Source organism: Lolium perenne, chromosome 3 (assembly GCF_019359855.2).
Source record: "Lolium perenne isolate Kyuss_39 chromosome 3, Kyuss_2.0, whole genome shotgun sequence".
NCBI lineage: Eukaryota > Viridiplantae > Streptophyta > Magnoliopsida > Poales > Poaceae > Lolium > Lolium perenne.
In genome coordinates this window covers 259,510,724-259,531,182 of record NC_067246.2, presented here as the reverse complement: position 1 = coordinate 259,531,182, position 20,459 = coordinate 259,510,724, and the positions used below count along the sequence as shown (strand labels likewise).

Here is a 20,459-nt window from a genome sequence, read left to right as displayed (position 1 = left end):
GTCCCCGAGCTCGTCGCAAACGCTGCTAGTGCTCGTACGCAACCGTCCCCGAACTCGTCTCTGACCGCCGGAGATTGTCCAGACGTCCACGACCCCCGTCAGCTTCTCCCGTGACGTGAGCTGCCTTTGCATGTTGTTCTTGGTATTTAGTGACTGCTAAAATCGACGCCGACGCATGCATTGCTGGATTGCTAGATCAATGCTAGTACTGATGGTGATGGATGCTTGTGACGCCGATTGTCAGTCCCCTGCCCATTGCTGGTTCAATGTGTAATGGCATAGATCCGTATTTTTTTTAGTGATCCATGTGTTATTTATTATACATGTAAATCGGTAAAAAAATACACATTATTCTCGTGTTTCGGAGGCTATTTTAGATAATTTCTCGGTTTATAGCTAGACAGCCAGCGAGACAGCCAAAGAGTAAATCTCAAAACAGTAGCTTTTCCTGCACAGCAGCTTTCTCTACACAGCAGCATAGCCAGCTACAGCCAGCCACAGCCAGCCCAAACAAAGAGGCCCTAAATTGCAGTGTACAAAAACAACCAAATGACAGGCACCGGTAAGCAAAGATAACTTAGTAGGGCATTGGCCTTTCACCGTCCAGATAAGATGCTCATTTCTGACATCCCACCAGTATGACCTGACTGGGAGGAGCTCCCTTCGTTGTTGGCTCCATATATCATCATCTGGAACTGCCTTCGAACTTCAGTATCCATGGGGCTCCCAGGTCGAGGGGTTGCAGAAACAGTCTGATTTTCGCTTGAAACTGCTGGCAACAACGCTTTGAGCCTTGACACTACCTCGGTCATGGTCGGCCTGCCGATGGCTGCGTTTTCGACGCAGTTCATGGCAAGGTCTACCACACCTTGCAGGGAATTGGCGTCGTACTGATCCAACAGCCTTTTGTCAACAATATCGTGAATGCTGCCCTTAGCTATCTTTTGGCGCACCCAGTTTGGCAGGTGGACGGTTTGAGGGTCCATGAATACCGGGGGTTGGCCGGTGATGATCTCCAAAAGCACGATGCCGAAGCTGTAAACGTCTGTCTTGACAGTGACTTGGAATGTTGCATGGTACTCAGGGTCGACGTAGCCAACGGTGCCAGCAGCAACAGTAGATATGTGTGTACGAGCATCATTGAAAGCACGAGAAAGCCCAAAATCAGATATTATCCCCACCAGATTCTTGTCCAGAAGGATGTTGGGGGTCTTCACATCTCTATGAACTATTGATGGGGTGCATGACTCATGTAGATACTCCAGTCCTGTAGTTCATTGAAATTACTTTTTCAACACACACATACATACATGACCTAAAGGTAAACACATAACTGAAACACAGACCTTGTGCAGCATCAAGTGCAATATGAAGTCGCTGTTCCCAATTCAAACTATAGTCATGTACTGCAGTAAGACATAATGACTTAATGTAAGTGCCGTTTCATATGTACATGAAAGCACAAATACTATGTTTACAAAGTTTTGAAATTTTTCAAGCTAACAAATGATTGGTACATAACCAATTAATCATAGCATCAATCTAAACCCTGCATACAGGCACTTTGATCTTTGAAAGTTCTTTTGTTAGAGTACGTCATGGGCCTGGACCCGTTAGTCTTATGGTTTGCTTAGGGGTCAAGTAAGCCTTGCTTGGGAGTCAAGTAAACCTCTCTATATAAGGAGAGGAGATGTATCAATCTAATCAAGCAAGAATTAAGAAGGAAATCCATTCCCTCTTGCCACCGGCCGTGGGCAAGACCCCCGGCCGGCCTTCTCGCGCCCTCGCAACCCTCTCTCTCCCTCCCAAACCCTAGCAGCCACATAACACTTGGTATCAGCTTTCCCGGGTTCGATCATGTCCAGTCCTCCACCGAGTTCTTCCCACCCGCCGCCGCCGCACTCCGAAGTCCCCGCCGTTCTCTCCCTGGCGGAGATCACCCCAGCCCTCCGCGATCTCACCACTGCTGTCCAGGAGATCTCCCTCTTCCTAGCCGGTCCCTACGGGCCGCCGCTGCCGACGGCGCTGCTGCCATGGCAGCCAACGCACCAGGCGGCCTCCGCCGCGATCGCCGGGCCGCTGCAGCCGACGCTGTTGCTGTCGTCGCCGCCACCCGACGCCGGGCTGCTGCAATCCCCACTGCCGCTGTCCACCATCTCCGGGCCGGGCCCTACCTCGGCGCCGGGGGTCCCTCTTCTCCAGCAGCCGTCCGTCTTCTTCCCCACCGGGACGCTGCAGCAGCAACAGCAGCTGCCGCCGCCAACAACGCCGCCGCTACAGCTGTTGTCCTCACCGACGCTATCCCTGCCGTTCGGTGGGCAGCTGCAATAGCAGCAGCTGCTGCCGTCGCCACCAACACCGCAGCAGCGGCTGCTGCCGCCACTGACGCCATCCATGCCTTTCGGCGGTGTGGGAGCGACCTTGGCCCCGGGCTCTACATCGACACCGCCCGGGATGCCCTTCCACCAGGTCCGTTTCCCTCCGTCGCCGTCACCGCTTCCGGCTTGGATCGCTATCCGCCACGTGTCGGCGGCGGTGAGGCTGCAGGCTGCTGCGCGCGGCCTCCTAGTGCGTCGGCGTGTGCGGGAGATGCGTGATCTGCAGCTGCAGCTCTTCCAAGTTGCGCTTCGTTGCGCAACGGACCTCGATCTCGTCCGCTGCGTTGGGGATCTTGGGCGTGCGGTTTCCCCCACGGGCGGCGGACATGCTGTTTTTCCCGCGGGCAGCGACCTCAAAGTCTGCGCCATCGACAGTCATCCGGCGGGGAGAAGGCATGGTGGCACCGACAGGAGCACACCGTGTAGCACCACTGCATTCCGCCGCCGGCCGCCACGCGGGCTCCTTTTGTCCCGCTGGTTTCCATGGGATCCAGGTGGTTGTACAGGTGCACGTCCGATGGGCGGATGGTGTCCACTTTATGTTTAGGGGTCAACAATAAAGCGTTTCTATTTCAGGTTGAGAGTAATAAAACAAGCCGAGATGTAAAAGGCTCGTATTTAGGTGTTAGGGTTGTGTTGTGTCGAGTCATGGTTTGTTTAGGTTGCAGCTCGAGGACGAGCTGCATGTCCAGGTGGGGTGTAGTGTTAGAGTACGTCATGGGCCTGGACCCGTTAGTCTTATGGTTTGCTTAGGGGTCAAGTAAGCCTTGCTTGGGAGTCAAGTAAACCTCTCTATATAAGGAGAGGAGATGTATCAATCTAATCAAGCAAGAATTAAGAAGGAAATCCCTTCCCTCTTGCCACCGGCCGTGGGCAAGACCCCCGGCCGGCCTTCTCGCGCCCTCGCAACCCTCTCTCTCCCTCCCAAACCCTAGCAGCCACATAACACTTGGTATCAGCTTTCCCGGGTTCGATCATGTCCAGTCCTCCACCGAGTTCTTCCCACCCGCCGCCGCCGCACTCCGAAGTCCCCGCCGTTCTCTCCCTGGCGGAGATCACCCCAGCCCTCCGCGATCTCACCACTGCTGTCCAGGAGATCTCCCTCTTCCTAGCCGGTCCCTACGGGCCGCCGCTGCCGACGGCGCTGCTGCCATGGCAGCCAACGCACCAGGCGGCCTCCGCCGCGATCGCCGGGCCGCTGCAGCCGACGCCGTTCTTTGTCGTCGCCGCCACCCGATGCCGGGCTGCTGCAATCCCCACTGCCGCTGTCCACCATCTCCGGGCCGGGCCCTACCTCGGCGCCGGGGGTCCCTCTTCTCCAGCAGCCGGCCGTCTTCTTCCCCACCGGGACGCTGCAGCAGCAACAGCTGCTGCCGCCGCCAACAACGCCGCCGCTACAGCTGTTGTCCTCACCGACGCTATCCCTGCCGTTCGGTGGGCAGCTGCAATAGCAGCAGCTGCTGCCGTCGCCACCAACACCGCAGCAGCGGCTGCTGCCGCCACTGACGCCGTCCATGCCTTTCGGCGGTGTGGGAGCGACCTTGGCCCCGGGCTCTACATCGACACCGCCCGGGATGCCCTTCCACCAGGTCCGTTTCCCTCCGTCGCCGTCACCGCTTCCGGCTTGGATCGCTATCCGCCACGTGTCGGCGGCGGTGAGGCTGCAGGCTGCTGCGCGCGGCCTCCTAGTGCGTCGGCGTGTGCGGGAGATGCGTGATCTGCAGCTGCAGCTCTTCCAAGTTGCGCTTCGTTGCGCAACGGACCTCGATCTCGTCCGCTGCGTTGGGGATCTTGGGCGTGCGGTTTCCCCCACGGGCGGCGGACATGCTGTTTTTCCCGCGGGCAGCGACCTCAAAGTCTGCGCCATCGACAGTCATCCGGTGGGGAGAAGGCATGGTGGCACCGACAGGAGCGCACCGTGTAGCACCACTGCATTCCGCCGCCGGCCGCCGCGCGGGCTCCTTTTGTCCCGCTGGTTTCCATGGGATCCAGGTGGTTGTACAGGTGCACGTCCGATGGGCGGATGGTGTCCACTTTATGTTTAGGGGTCAACAATAAAGCGTTTCTATTTCAGGTTGAGAGTAATAAAACAAGCCGAGATGTAAAAGGCTCGTATTTAGGTGTTAGGGTTGTGTTGTGTCGAGTCATGGTTTGTTTAGGTTGCAGCTCGAGGACGAGCTGCATGTCCAGGTGGGGTGTAGTGTTAGAGTACGTCATGGGCCTGGACCCGTTAGTCTTATGGTTTGCTTAGGGGTCAAGTAAGCCTTGCTTGGGAGTCAAGTAAACCTCTCTATATAAGGAGAGGAGATGTATCAATCTAATCAAGCAAGAATTAAGAAGGAAATCCCTTCCCTCTTGCCACCGGCCGTGGGCAAGACCCCCGGCCGGCCTTCTCGCGCCCTCGCAACCCTCTCTCTCCCTCCCAAACCCTAGCAGCCACATAACATCTTTGCACTTCCTTCTCTTTACTAGAGTGATTTTTATAAATATTTCCAAATCAACAAGAAAACAAAATTATTGTAGTATCCTTGGAATATGCACGTCTCTTGATGTTTATTCTTACTGGCACTGAAGGATGTAGACATTTCTGAATTCTGACTACCATTACATGGCTATGACTTGTAAGAACATGTAGCTCTAGGAATATAACTGTGGTCTTCCTAACTGTTAGCCCCGATATCGATAACCATGCCATGGTTATCACAAGAATATGCACTCTAAAAAAATACAGCTATCGTGGCCTCAGTGTCTCACTTGTTATTCCAATATCTGTACGGAGTAAATTAGGCCCAGCAACTCAACTGTATTGACTAGCAGCAACTATTATAATCTAGGCAATCATCTGAATATTTGACATGAAAATCTAGTTGTAACGAGAAAAAAAATTGTTTACACTAACATGCCAAAACCAGACCAAGTTGATTTTAAATGTTTTTTCTAATACTTTGGACTAGGTCCTCTCAATTTTTTATACCATTCTGAGAGGCACAGTGTATTGGTAAAAATGGAAAGTAGTTGATTCCCAAGTTTTTAATGAAAGCTGTCTGTGTATGGGTCTCTGAGTATTTGTTGGTTTTGTAGGAAATAAACTCTGAATCGGTCAGCTCGTTTCTTGCTGAATAGGATTTTGGCTGCGTTGATTTTATTGAATTACAAGTGCAATTGGGGTCTGTTAAAATTGAAATACAAGTAAGTGATCGTAAAAAACTGCACTATTCCCTATAGAAACTTTGAGAAATTTTTGAGAAAAACCTCCTCTTAACAGTTGTTGAAGATTTCCTCTGGGCATGAAGTCATAAACGAGTGCTAGGCACTTCTTGTTTTGGCAATATCCTTCCAAAGTTACAAGATTCTTGTGATGAACTTTTGACAAAGTTTGCACCTGCAGCATCAGACAAGGTTTGGCCCATTGCATCCTGTTTTTAGTTGTCGTGCAGATTTATTGTATTCCTTCTATTGACGAAAGTAAGGTTTTGCCTAGTTGTTGTATGTTATACCTCAGGGAGGAAGTCTGTTGACTCTGCTATTGATGTCTCCACAAGCACCTTAACAGCTACTTCATTGCCGTTTTCCAGTATGCCATGATAAACAATACCGAAACCTCCTTTTCCAATGATTGATTGGAAGTCGTTGGTAATGAGCTTCAGTTCTGCGTACGTGAATCTTCTGATGTCAATATGCAGGGGAGTTTCTTCTTCGTACATAGCATAATCCTCATGATCTCCTAGCTTGCCTGCAAAGTAAAGTTGTGTTTGACATGAAAGTAAGGTATGAAGCTGCTATCTAGTGTCTACCACCGCATTGATAGCAGGAATTTTAGAGTGTAGGGCTTTGTTTTACCTTTGCAATATAACTTCCAGAGTATGCACATCACTACTAGGATGGATACCAGTACCACGGGAACTATCACTATGGTGAGGGTGTTCTTCTTCTTATTTGAGCAGTATGCACCTTTGAATTTTGAGCATAAGGGATTGCCTTCTAATCTAGTGACCCAATTCCAGGATATGTAGAACATATCAGCACAGAAGATCTTAGCTATTATACAATTGTAATTGTGGCATGCATCCATTTTCTGACATAACAAACCTTCTAATAGTGCTTTTGAACATCTATACAATGTAAAATGTTACCGTTGGAGGCGCGGAATTGATCATATGAGGACAAGCAATCACAACATGGCACCTATATTGGTTAACGAGGTTCAGCAATCTTACCTATATCCCCGGGGCATGCTTAACGAGCATTCCTCCCCACGTACTAATCAACATAGTACAATCGACAACAAACCTGTCAGGCTAACAGACACATTAGACCACCGCTGCCACGGCCGGTGCCCGGCCAACCCTGCCACATGCGTCACACCGTCCCCTCGTGATCTTGTGTCTCAACCTTTTGTGTAGTCAATTTTGGCTACCCCGCAGTGCCATTATATATTAGGCCTAGGTTACAATAGTTCGACTCGAACACGTAACCTACCGCTAATTACAACTCCAACTATAGCATAACTCGTACTCATATTCTTTTTTTTTACCGCGAAACCGTTGGGGAAACCACTATGGTTTAATTTTCTATATTAATAAATGCCAAAAGGCAAAGTCAAAAGACTGTACAGTTATTTACACGTGATTACTTGGGGGAGAAAAGAAACTCGAGGCGAAAAAACTACTATTTTTTTTTTTTTTTTTTGTATAACCAAAGTGGAATACTACAACGAACCTAGCCACTCAGCTAGGGGGCTTTATGCACACGCTTAACCCTGCAAATAACAAAGTTGAGATTTAACTTGAAGATTAGCTTCCACGTCTGAAAATTTGGCATTTTCCTTTCAAATATTTTTTGCATTTCTGCTCTTCCATATCCCCCACAACGCATAAGTAGCAACTTCAAAAAAACTTCGGTCCTTGGAAATTGTGCTTCCAAGGACACATATCTAGTAACTCGTACACATATTCGGCACATATCTCAACACAAAAGAAGAAATTAAGATGTTCATAAATCACATGCAGTTACTAATAGAGACACATCTGCCTCTCATGGTTAAAGCTTATAGATGATAGATCATTTACAGTTACTAGATGCTAGTACATGTAACTGAGGACATGTTTGGATTAATACATCGTACCACATACCTGTGGTTGACACTTATTCCGGCACCCAAATTGGCCCCATGACTTAGTCAAAATTTGGCAAGAGTTCGGGGCTGTTTGGTTTGAGGCTAAGTTTGCCTAAGGTTACCACACCTATGGTTAGGCAAGTTTGACCAATTTAGGTGAGTGTTTGGTTCAAGCCACACTTTAGGTAAGATGGTTTTTGCCACTATAAGGGCCCACATTGCATACACTCATATCGTGTGGCAAAATGCTGTTAGGCTTGCCAACTGGTGGCTCTAATTTTCCTGAATTAACCTTAGTAAACTTTGGCAAACAATCTGTGGAAAGGTATATCATTTTTAGCCCTGTAACCAAGTGGCTCCAATATTGATAAGTGGGGTTGTTGTGGCATGGTGCTACAAGAGTACATCAAGTCACAAATATTGCACAAACCAAACAGTGGCCAGAGAAATTCGAACTTGTGTAATTCTAGTTTGGCAAAGTGTGGGTATGGATCAAACTTTGATTATCAAAGGTTTCTTAGCCTATGCATTTGTGTTATATGCTTAAAGGGTGTTGCATTTCAGACTTTTCATTTCTGTTGTAGTTGTTTAGTTTGATCAGAGAAACAAAGACAGCAAGGAATCGTGCAGTTACGCATGCCAAACCTTAAGTCAAGCAGACCGGCCTGAGATCTTCGAAGAATAGAATTAGGGATTGGTCCATCGAGATGGTTATTTGACAAGTTGCTGTAAAATAATAGTTAAATCATTCATCTAAAATTTGTATCAGCAACCGAAGATGTAATCAGCAGACTTACAGAACTTTGAGTGAGTTTAGTTGATAGTCTGGAATAGCTCCTGTCAAATTGTTATTTGATAAATCCCTAAAAATGATTTATGCTTAGGGTCACAAGAGATGTCAACAGAATCTCATTTAGGGCACTAATATCATGTGATAGGCATCACTTACAAGTTTTCCAGTGATAACATGTTCATGAATGATAAGGCTATTACACCTGTCAGTCCGTTGGTAGACAGATTTCTGCAAAACAACTAATTTTAATAAAGGTCTTACTAATTTATTGATAGCATGGAGATAACAAGTACTTTCAAGATCATGTAAATATCTTTGTGTGGTTCAGTTTTACACTAAATTACCTGTGTTTTATACATCTAAGCCAGTATGACATGTGGCTAAGTGTCTATAGTGATTTATGTATAAAGCAAGCACATGTGTTCAGCACCATTTAATCCAAAATGGCGCTTTTGTGGAGCGTTAGATTTCTTGGAGTTGGTACAATGCACTTCAAAGGTTAATAAATATTGAAGTCCTGGTTATGTCTTACATTGTTACAATCCTTGGATTCTGGTTGCCCTTGGAGTAGTCGCAAGTCAAATCTTCCCAGGAATACTCTCTTGGGGAGCATGGATCTCCTTTCCAGCTTGTTCGTGCCAAATTGTGGTGCGTCTTAATTCGTTCCATGTAATTGACTACAACAGCAGAAGACAGCGGGAACAAATATGGACAGCATAAGGAAGCTGTATAAATTGGGTATGGCTATTTATATGTATTTAAAAGATGAAAAGATCATCTTAAGAAGTTGCACCATCATCTGCAAGTATTATATTTTCCTGTAACTGATTAAATTGTACTGATTCATTTATTCACAATGGTCTTCACATGGCACACTAGCTTAGTTGATCTTTAGAAGATTGTTTACTCTGGAGTTGATTCTGCAACTGAATTAGTTGGTTTATAAACTTGGTCCTATTACTTTAGTGAAGATCGTGACAGTGTCAAATGGAGTTGGGAATCTTCAGGTGTCTAGATAGTGAGACCTCGGTCATTAGCATTGGCAACTGCATCATGATCATGTGAACATGCTACATACATACATGACAAATGTGTAAAACATGTGGGGTATGTACATTAATCTTACCATCGTTAGGGTCAGTGGTGAGATTCTCCATTCGAACAGGCGAGTACACCTCCAACGCGTTGATGAGCGGTGCAAGACTCGAGCTGGGCGTCCTGTTCAAAAATACGTATGAAGAGGCGTTCTCCATGAACTGTCCGCTATAGTACTTGCTCTCCACCTGGAATAACGATGGGGAGAAGTCCGAGAACATCAGAACATTGTTGATGTAGATGCTGAACCTCCTGTTCGGGTTTCTATCGTTGATCTCGGCGAAGTGAAAGATCGGGAGAAAAAGCTGCAGGTTATTTGTGAGATTGCGACCCTCTGCTATGCTGAAACTCATGAAGGAGTAGTTCTTGTCTAGGGTTGAGGCCTTCTGCAAGATGTCTGACGGCACACTGAAGGCGTTGTTGTTGGGGGGACTCTTCACTACGTTGTTGGTACTCAAGCTGAACCAGGGGTAGGAGTAGTCGATGGTCAAAGACCAGCTCTGCCAGAAGCGGTCATAGTTGTCCATAGGGTATCTGCATCGCACACAAAGAAAAACAGATAAATAGCTAGCACAGTACACTACTCTTTTGATCTTTACTAAAAGTTATTTGCTGTGGGATCTAGAAATCCCAAACTTCTTGTCGCCTTTGAGATTTACTATTGCTCTGCGTTAGAAGCAATTGCAGGATTCAGAAACAAAGTAGCAAACACTCTAAAATGCAAGCTAGCAAAAGGAATTAAAACCATTTATAAGCATAATTCAAATCTAATCCAAAACTACAACAGATGACAGCCTTGACTGACCTTGTGATAAAGTCTGCGGTGTTGCCAAATCTGTACCGTTGAAAGCAGTTGATTGAAACAGAAGTATTCACAAAAGGGTACATTGCATCTTCAAGTGGCCTCAGCTCCAATGAAGATATGAAAGGAATCCCTGAACCGAAGTTTATCAGGCAGACGGACACGGAGTCACTCGGAGCAATGGTGAGCACCTCCTTCCATATCATGTTTGATGGATCCGAATTTGATAAGTTTACCGCCTCCCAGAAATTGACGCCGATATGGAGCCCAAACAGAAACAACGACCCATCCAGAGTCTTGTTCAACCTATCATAGTTGCCGTAAGTAAAAGTGGCCCTCAATAAATACTTCTTACTGAATTTGGATGGCAGTGTGTAGCAATTCCTTGAGCCGTCAGGGAAGCTCCTCAGGGTTTTTTGCTGGTGATTGACAACACCAGCCATGAACTCTGGTAAAATCTCATGGTTAAGACCACCGCTGACAAAGTCACCGTCAGAATTGTAGAGTAATTTTAAGGTGTTGTCGACATAGTCACTACTGTTTGTCCATCCACAATCGATGCTTACGAACCCTGCATAATGGAGAGTATGTATCAGTTTCATGTGCTTCAAGTTTATGCAATGACCACGATATGTGCCATATGCAACAGTTAATTATTTGTTGATTTCCAAGATTTCAATGTTGATAGATCTATTAAGTTTTGTGCTGAAGTAAACTGAACTGTGCACGCAGATGAAGCAGAGAGCTTAAAGAGGCGCAGGATCCTAGTAGGATATGCATTACCAGAAGCAGACTGGCCGTGGACTTGAATCGTCGTGACCAGGATGACCAGCAACGCCAATATGCATGTCAGTTTTGTACATGCTGAGCCACTGAAGCTGATCACCATGGTACTTAGGTTCCTGCAATGTTTGGAAGCAAGGACATCCTACCTACTATGAGCGACTTGTGCAGTTATATATCAGAGAGAAACAACTAGCAGAGTTTGATTTGGATATTTTACAAAAGATTTTTTTTCCGAATAGTGATTTTTTTAGTAATGGGTTGAATGGCAGAAGCAGAGAAGAGACATACGGATTGCTTCTTCATTTGGTAATTACCTGGTCCTGAAAAAAAATAGGAGAGTTGCATTTGTTTAAAGAAAAGAAATTCAACTTTCCAAGGAGCTTGCATGTCAACTATCGCGCTATCGGGCAACTACCCATAGCGCGTATTACCATCAGCATGATAACGAAGTCCGCTGTGCTAAACTTAAAAGAAACCTAGGAAGGACAAGTAGTACGGACAATTTGCACGCGACCATTTCGACGATGCTGCGCCAAAGTCCAGCATGACCAAACAGGCTGACATAAGAACGAGAGAGACCACGCGCGTTGTAAATCAAGAAGTAGCCCGGCCCAGCCCGGCCCGGCCCACTTCTTCGCCTCCTACTACCTCCCCAGTTCCCACAGTGCCCGATGCTCCAAAAAAAAAAGAAGGTTCCCACAGTGCCGCCGATTGTGAAATCCAATCTCAGGCCTTCCGCTATTCCCCTGCGGAGGCGGAAGAGGCACTGCAGCGAGCGGCCGAGGAACTGCTTGCTGGCGGCGGGCGGTCAGGGTTAGGTATGTCATGTGGTCGCATTTCTGCCTTTCCATTGCATCAGATTCCCCATAGCTTAGATGCCAACTTGCATAGTGACTCCATCTAGTATGATTTTTTGTTATAGTGGAAGAACTCCGCAATGACTTTATTTGGTAATAGGAACACTTATTGTTTTAATCTAATTCCGCAGCCTTGCGAGAGAGATCGGGTAGTAGAAGGCGGAATGTCTAAGCAGACCACTTGTTTTAGGAATTAGGATTGGTCTACTAGTATAGACCGTACGCACAATGTATATAAATCAACCGAGTTCTCACATGGAAGAGGATGCTTCATGGCTGAGAACTACTTGAGCTAAATGCTGAAGCTCACACAAGAAATACACCTCACCCAAACAATCCCATAATACTCCAAGAAAGGTACATAAGAAAATTCAGAAACTGAAAATGACTGCATTGCAGTTTATGAACAATTAACGTCAACACACTTGAGCAAATTGCCAAACTTGTCTAAGAAGCTCCAACAATAAGTTGGTTGGCATTTTCCTTTCACCGTCCAGAAAACCTGCTTATTTCTGTCAGCCCACCACCATAACCAGACTGGAAGGAGCTCCCCTCGTCGCTTACACCAGAAACCATCGACAGTAACTTCTTTGGAATTTCAGTGTCCATGGAGTACTTACGAGGGGTCCCAGAAGCAGACAGCTTGTCGCCTGAAACCGCTGGCAGCCACACTTTGAGCCATGAAACAACCTCAGTCATGGTCGGCCTGTCGATGGATGCCTTTTCGACACAGTTCATGGCAATGTCTACCACACTCTCCAGGGATTTGGCATCGTACTGATCCAACAGCCTCTTGTCTACAACATCGTGAATGCTTCCCTTAGCTATCTTTTGGCGCACCCAATTTGGTAGGTGGATGCTTTGAGGGTCCAGGAGTACTGGGGGCTGGCCAGTGATGATCTCCAAGAGCACGATGCCAAAACTGTAAACGTCTGTCTTGACAGTGAGCTGGAAAGTTGCATGGTACTCAGGGTCGAGGTAGCCAAGAGTGCCGGCAGCAACAGTAGATATGTGTGTGTGAGCATCATCAAAAGCCCGTGAAAGCCCAAAATCAGATATTATCCCCACTAGATTCTTGTCCAGAAGGATATTGGGGGTCTTCACATCTCTGTGCACTATTGATGGGGTGCATAACTCATGTAAATACTCCAGTCCTGTAGTTTTTGAGAAGTTATAATTTGTCAACATACACATACATACATGGTCTAAATTGAAACACACAATTCAATTGCGGACCTTGTGCGGCATCAACTGCAATATGAAGTCGTTGTTCCCAATTCAAACTATAGTCATCTCCTGCACCAATAAACACCAAATTAAGTGCCAATTGTTACGTGCATGGTAGCATAAATATTAGATACCAGTTAGTTTTGCAGAAAATTAGCCTGCCAAATGATGGTTACACACACAATGATTGGTGAGGACATTAAGAATGTGCATATCTAAGAAGAAATTAGGTCTGCCAACTCAAATATAGACTAGGAGGAATACCAGTTTAGGCAATCAAATAAACCAAACCTTTAACAAGGAAATTCAGTTTAACACGGAAATCCTGATTACAGTACAATTTCAAAGCTACAGTAGTTTGATTTTAGAATTTATTTCTTAAAATTAAGACACATGTCAAATTTTATGTTATGCAGTGGAGCACAGTATATTGATAAAATTTTAAAAGCAGGTGATTCCCAATTGTTTAATGAAAGCTGCTGGCATCTGAGTTTCTGTGTAGTTGTTGGTTTTGGAGGAGGTAGAACCCGAATTGGTCAACTTGTTTTGAAGATTGAGCCGATTTTGGGTTTAATTGAATCATTCGATTTTATTGAATTAAAGTGCTCCCTCCTATTCATAATAAGTGTCACGGTTTTAGTTCATTTTTAATTAAATTTGAACTAAAAACACAACACTTATTATAGATTGGAGGGAGTACAAATGATCTCTGTAGCATCAAAATACAACTTAGAGAAAACTAATTGCAACTTCAAGTTGGATTTGTTGTATAAGTCAGCTATGCTTGACAGAAACATTAATAAAAGTTAAGAAATAAACCTCCTCTTAGAAGTTGTTGAAGATTTCCTCTTGGCATGAAGTCATAAACAAGTGCCAAGCACTTCTTGTTTTGGCAATATCCTTTTAAAGTCACAAGATTCTTGTGATGAACTTTGGACAAGGTTTGCACCTGCGATAGCAGTTATAGTTATCAAACATCCTCAAGATGAAGCTTGCTGCATCATTTTATTGAATATGGAATGTGGAAATGTCTTTATATGTCTTTGCGGACTTAACTTTGTCTTGAAGAATGTAATGGTGTGGCCTAGTTGGTTTTGTGTTATACCTCAGGGAGGAAGTCAGTTGACTCTGCTATTGATGTCTCCATAAGCACTTTAACTGCCACTTCATCATGATTGTCCAGTATGCCATGATAAACAATACCGAAACCTCCTTTTCCAACAATTGTTTTGAAGTCATTTGTTATGTGCTTCAGCTCTGCGTACGTGAACCGTCTGATGTCAATATGTAGGGGAGTTTTCTCTTCATACAGTGCATAATCCTCATTGTCTCCCCACTTCCCTGCAAAGTGAAGAGGGTGTGTTTCCCATAATTTTTTTTGGTTTGAAATTGCAGTCTAATGTCTACCACCCTTGCATCTATGGAAGTAAATTTAAAGTGTATAATTTTGTTTTACCTTTCCAGCATAATTTCCAGAGTATGCACATCCCTACTAGGAGGGATATCAGTACCACAGGAACTATCACTGCGATGAGCAAGATATGTGTGGTGTTCTTCTTCTTCTTCTCATTCTTGTATGAACAGTACGTATCTTTGACGTTTGAGCATACAGGATTGCCTTCTAATCTAGTGACATATTAGAAAAAACATACATAAAAATCAGCTGTAAAGATATCAGTTTCTCTACAAAGTTATGATTATAACACGCCTCTGTTTTTGTAACACGACTAACCTGCTAATAGTTCTTCTAAACAACTATACCCTCCACGTGAACAAACCACATTGTTTTTAAATCACGTGCAGCTACTAGGTCCTTATCATTCTCTCATTTTGAAAGCCCATAGATGATAAAGCACTTATAGTTACTAGCTGCTAGTACATATGATTAAGGGCATGTTTGGATTGATGAAAATGCATGCAAAAGTGCGTCAAGAGCATCATTTTGTGTCCTCGTTACAAGATGGTAGTACATGTTTTTAAGGGCATGTTTGGATATTAAATGCAGGCAGAACTGTGTGTATTGACAGGGAGAACCATTTTGGCTCCGGGTTACTTGAGCCTGATATCTTTTTTAAATAAAAATGATCCTTCCAAGGTTTTCAATATTTCAAATTAGTATGCATGGATATGTATGGATATGTCTAAATATATATAATTTTTTATTAAATATTACATTAATTTGTAGGCTCTGCAAAAAAGGCAACTCTGCTGTTTTGCAAAAGCAAAAAAGTACTATTTTGATCAGTGTACTTGTCTTTTGTTAGTCTACACAAATGATGCAGTTATCTACTGGTGGAAATTGGCATGTGCATACTACCCATCCATATGTACTTATACATTTTTTTTCAGAGTATTTTGAGATCTCAGATTATCTTTAAAATTAAAGGGCTCCAAGTGACCCAGGATCCATTTCCACTTTCCAGTCTTGACATACTTTTTGTGGCACACAAATTACCCATAATATTGTAAAAGTTGCCAAGAGTTTATGTATATGACAAGCAGGGCTGCTGTGGCATGGTTCTAGAAAAGTGTGCCATGCCACAAGTATGTTTTTAACCAAGTAGTGGCTAGAGAAATGCAAATTCAGATGCGTTTAATCAAAGCACTTCCAGTGAATTATTGCTAAACCTGGAATTATTCCTATGATAACCAAACTTAGCTTGAACCTATGCCTTTTAGGTATACTTGTTTAGTTTGATAACAAACAATGTAGTAAGGAACTGTGCAACGAAGAATGCCAAACCTTAATTCCAGCAGACCGGCTTGAACTCTTTGAAGAATAGAATCAGGGATTGGTCCATGTAGCTTGTTATTTGACAAGTTCCTGAAAACAATAGTTAAAATCCTTCATCTAAAATGTTTATCATCAAATCACAGATGTAATCAGCACAGAAACTTACAGAACTTTAAGTGATTTTAGTTGATAGTCTGGAATAGCTCCCGTCAAATTGTTGTGTGACAAATCCCTGTATATGTTTTGTGCTTAGAATCACAAAAGACATCAACGTGATCTCACTAGCCCATCAATATTACGCAGCAGAAACTACTTACAAGTTCTCTAGTGATGTCATGTTCATGAATGATATGGCAAATCCACCTCCGAGTCCACTGGTAGACAAATTTCTGCAAAAACAAGTCAATTTAATACAAGACATCTTAGTTAAGTGGTAGCATCGAGCTAACATGTATATTTAAGATTTTGTAAACATCATTCTGTGCTTCAGGTTTATACTAAGTTACATTTGCTTTCAAGATAAGTAAATTAGCTGTGTTTTCAAGATCTTAGCCAGTAAGACACATGACTGAGTTTCTCCATAGATAAAAAACAAGAACATATCTGGAACAACATGTAAACCAAAAGTGAACTTCTGTGGAGCACTAAATTGCTTGGGGTTGATTCAATGCACTACAGTGGTTTAAAAGATTGAGTTGCGAAGTTCTGGTTATGTTCTTACATCATGACAATCCTCGGATTCTGGTTGCTCTTAGAGTGGTCGCACGTCAAACCTTCCCAGGAATACTCTCTTGGGGAGCATGGATCTCCTTTCCAGCTTGTTCGTGCCAAATTGTAGTGCGCCTTGACTTCTTTCATGTAATTGACTACAACAACAAGAGTCATTGGAAACGAAATGGATGTCATAAAGTAGGTGTATAAGATTACCTTCCGAAGTTGCAATATCATTGATTATATAATAGCTTATTATATACCCCCTTAGTAAAATAGTACAAAATATAGTAAAATTGTGACCTGGATGTTGAAACAAATCTATAATTACTACATTTTGTGACGATTTTACTATATTTTTTACTGTTATACTAGGGGGTGCGGAACAAGCTATTCTAATCTTAGGCTACGGTTTCCTATAGCACATTGGCATTAGTTGACAAATGTGAATCTGCTACTGACAAAATTGTTAATGCGCATGCAGTATATACATTAATCTTACCATCGTCGGAGTCAGTGGTGAGATTCTCCATTCGAACAAGCGAGTACACCTCCAACGCGTTGATGAGCGGCGGAAGACGCGACCTGGCCGTCTTATTCAAGGAGAAGTACGCGTAAGTATTTTTCAGGAACTGCCCACCCTTGTACATGCTGTCCACCTGGAATCGCGACGGGGAGAAGTCTCGAAACAACATATCTTGGGCGCTGTAGATGTCAAACCTCCTGTTCGGGTTGCTTCCGTTGATCTCGGCGAAGTGAAAGATCGGGAGAAGCTGTAGGCTCTTGGCATCTAGATTAGGACCCTGTGCCACGTCAATGGCCATGAAGGAGTAGTTCGTGTCTAGGGTTGAGGCTTTCTGCATGATGGCCAACGGAACGTTGAAATCGTCATTGCCAGGGAGGCTCTGCACTGTCCTGCTAGTGTTCAGGTTGATCCAGGGGTATGTCGTGTAGCTCCAGCTCTGCCAGAAGCGGTCGTAGTTGTCCGTTGGATATCTTCATTGCACACAAAGACAAGGAAAATTAGATAAATGGCTAGCATAGTACACTAATCTTTTGGTATTTACTTAAATGCACTTGATATGTTGTATAGCAATCCCAACTTCTTAGCGCCTTGAGATTTACTTATAGTTTTCTTTAGAAGCAATTGCAGGATTCAGAAAACAAAGTAGCAAACACTCTTAAATGCATTAAGCTAGCGAACTGAATTTAGAACCATTGACGGGCATAATTCAGATCTAATCCAGAACTATTATGGATGGCAGCCTTGTCTCACCTTGTGATAAAGTCAGCCACGTTGCCAAATCTGTACCGTTGAAAGTAGCTGACGGACACAGAAGTATTGACAAAAGGGTACATCGTATCTTGTAGTGGCCTCAGCTCCAATGAAGATATGAAGGGAGTCCCTGAACCGAAGTTTATCAGGCAGACAGACACGAAGTTGCTCGGAGCAATGGTGATCACCTCCTTCCATACCGTGGATGATGGATCCCAATTTGACAAGTTCACCGCCTCCCAGAAATTGACACCGATATGGAGCCCAAACAGAAACAGCGACCCATCCAGAGTCTTGTTCAACTTATCATAGTTTCCGTAAGTAAATGTGGCCCTCAATAGATACTTCTTGCTGCTGTTGGATGGCAGTGTGTAGCAATTCCTTCCGCCGTCAGGGAAGCTCCTCAGGGTTTTTTGCTGGTCATTGCCTGCATCAGCCATGTACTCTGGTAAAATCTCGTGGTTCAGGCCGCCCTCAACATAATCACCATCAGAGCTGTATGGCATTACTAAGGCGTTGTCGACATAGCCGCTACTGTTTCTCCATCCACAGTCGATGTTTATGAACCCTGCACAACAGAGAGTATTCAATAGTTTCATGTGTTTGAAGTTAAAGATCTACTAAGCAATGATCATGGCATTTGCGACTAGACATGCAGTAGCTAATAACTTGTTGATTTCTAAGATTTCAGTAAAAATAGACCTGCAGTAGATAATAATTTGTTGATTTCTAAGATTTGAGTAAAGCGAGACCTTAGAAGGTGCACGCTGAAGTAAACCGAACTGTGTGTGCAGATGGAGCAGAGCTTAAAAAGGCGCAGGATCTAGAAGGGAAAAGCTAGGAGGATATGACATGCGTTACCTGGAGGAGGCTGTGCTCGGACTTGAATCATCATGACCAGGACAAGAAGCAGAGCAAAGGTCCATGTTAGCTTTGTACTGAAGCTGATCACCATCTGGTGTTATTTGGTGCTTGCGATGTCTGAAGCAAGAAACAGACGACTTGTGCAGTTATATAGCAGAGGATGACAACAACCACGGTTTAGTAATGGGTATTTTGTTAGTGTTTTGGTTGACACAGACTCGGCACTGGATTAACAATGCAGATAAGAAAAAACCGTTTTGCTCATCATTCGGTGACCATCTCAATTGTGAAACAAATGAATGCATCTTGCATTCATTAAAAGGAAAGAAAGTGCAGCTGTCTGCACGCCAGCGCGATAGCGGAGTCGCAGCTCGAGCCGAGGAATTGGTGTTTGTTTGGGCGAACCAAGCACGCCATGGCCGTCGATGCTTCTCTGAACCGGTTTGCCATCCCAAACAAAAAAAAAACGTAGCAAATGTGTGGTCACAGGATAAACATTGCAATACCAGTTCCATGACGCTGCGCATACCGACCGAACTAGGTTGATATGAGAATGAGCAAGACGCACGTCTACCTCAGTCTCAGTGTCCAGACATCGATCGACAGGATGGTTTTAATTTCTCAAGCAACCTCATCAGCACGTACGTGGTCGCACGTCGAAGCTGACGCTCGGTCGCATACCAAATTATCGCAAACAAAATACTAGGATATGGGCATAGAATAGCTTACGGCAAGTAGTAGAATAGAATGCCCGAGCAAGCGGAGACTATGCCAGAATTGAACTCCGTCTCGATCTGCTAGGAGGACGTGTGTCTGATTGCCCACACGGTCATCTTAAGAAAATAGAAAATGCAACTTAAAATGGAGTTTAGATTGCACTCAACTGTCTAGATACATACAAATTGTAACAAATCTAACATAACTTTCGGTGTGACGTAGGGAGTACATGCGACCAACGAATTGCTCGTCACCAACTCGCGAGCACTTGTTTGATTAGGCGAACCATGTACTCAGCTCTCACATATACAAAGTCAGGGAGGTTGATGTTTCTCTAAACCTGTCTGCTATGCAGGATTAATCAACCGTCACATTCTGCAGTTACAAGGCACTAGTACAGATCAAGCCATTTAATCTCTCAATCGCACATGGAAGAGATAGACTATGTGCGACAAATCACTTACTGACACAATTTAAAAAAAATGTGTGTACCTGTTCCATCTATGTGCAATAGCAACAACATCGCACATACATTTTGTTATGGAAAACATCTCACAACATATTTCGTATGGAAAACTTGTTGCATTCTTTATGTTGGAGTTTTTAATGTATGGAGGTTCCAGTCCACACCTCTATATACTTGACATGAAAGTTCTTGTAGTTTTGGTTTTAGCTATTTTCTAGACTTTTAGTGCGGAGACTATGGTGCCCTAGATCAGAGACTCCAGTGTGCAAACACCGGAGAGTCCGGCCTAAGGAGCCAAAGACATTGGCCCGAAAACTCCGGCCTTACTGCTCAGCGTAGCGCCAAGTCACTCTTCGTTCTGTCTGGAGACTTTGGTCCGGATTCTCCAACCTACTTCAGCCAGGCTGGGGACTCCGTCCTCCCTAGGCGAGACTTCAGATTAAATTATTGCAACAACTAGTATTTGGAGAGACCTATATAAAGCATCCTTCTTCCGCGAGTGGAGTTAGATGTTCTGATTTTTCTCTCCTCCATTGTTGACCTTAAATAGCTTGCCCTGACTCTCTATTCCTCGTATAGCTTGCCTTGGCTATCTATTCCTGGTATACTTTTTTGAACCTTTTTTAGGGAAAATAGA

At 44.4% G+C, this 20,459-nt stretch overlaps 2 protein-coding genes across 2 annotated transcripts; both read right to left on the bottom strand.

Moving 5' to 3' along the window:
• Window positions 1-572: 572 nt before the first annotated feature.
• LOC127344874 (senescence-induced receptor-like serine/threonine-protein kinase) lies at window positions 573-11,073 on the bottom strand. Its single transcript, XM_051371225.2, has 12 exons — window positions 10,968-11,073; window positions 10,188-10,755; window positions 9,414-9,916; window positions 8,820-8,964; window positions 8,444-8,515; window positions 8,292-8,357; window positions 8,140-8,220; window positions 6,219-6,364; window positions 5,876-6,111; window positions 5,631-5,760; window positions 1,347-1,406; window positions 573-1,267 (listed from the first exon to the last, which is right to left on the bottom strand). Exons 1-12 carry the CDS (start codon window positions 11,071-11,073, stop codon window positions 597-599), a joined length of 2,784 nt encoding a protein of 927 aa, XP_051227185.1. The 3' UTR covers window positions 573-596.
• Window positions 11,074-12,307: 1,234 nt separating this feature from the next.
• Window positions 12,308-18,730, bottom strand: LOC127344876 (putative leucine-rich repeat receptor-like protein kinase At2g19210). The gene is made up of 12 exons (XM_051371226.1): window positions 18,637-18,730; window positions 17,776-18,343; window positions 17,002-17,495; window positions 16,510-16,654; window positions 16,106-16,177; window positions 15,955-16,020; window positions 15,798-15,878; window positions 14,511-14,680; window positions 14,160-14,395; window positions 13,874-14,003; window positions 13,064-13,123; window positions 12,308-12,981 (listed from the first exon to the last, which is right to left on the bottom strand). The coding sequence occupies exons 1-12, from the start codon at window positions 18,728-18,730 to the stop codon at window positions 12,314-12,316; spliced, it is 2,784 nt and encodes a 927-aa protein (XP_051227186.1). The 3' UTR covers window positions 12,308-12,313.
• Window positions 18,731-20,459: the final 1,729 nt, after the last annotated feature.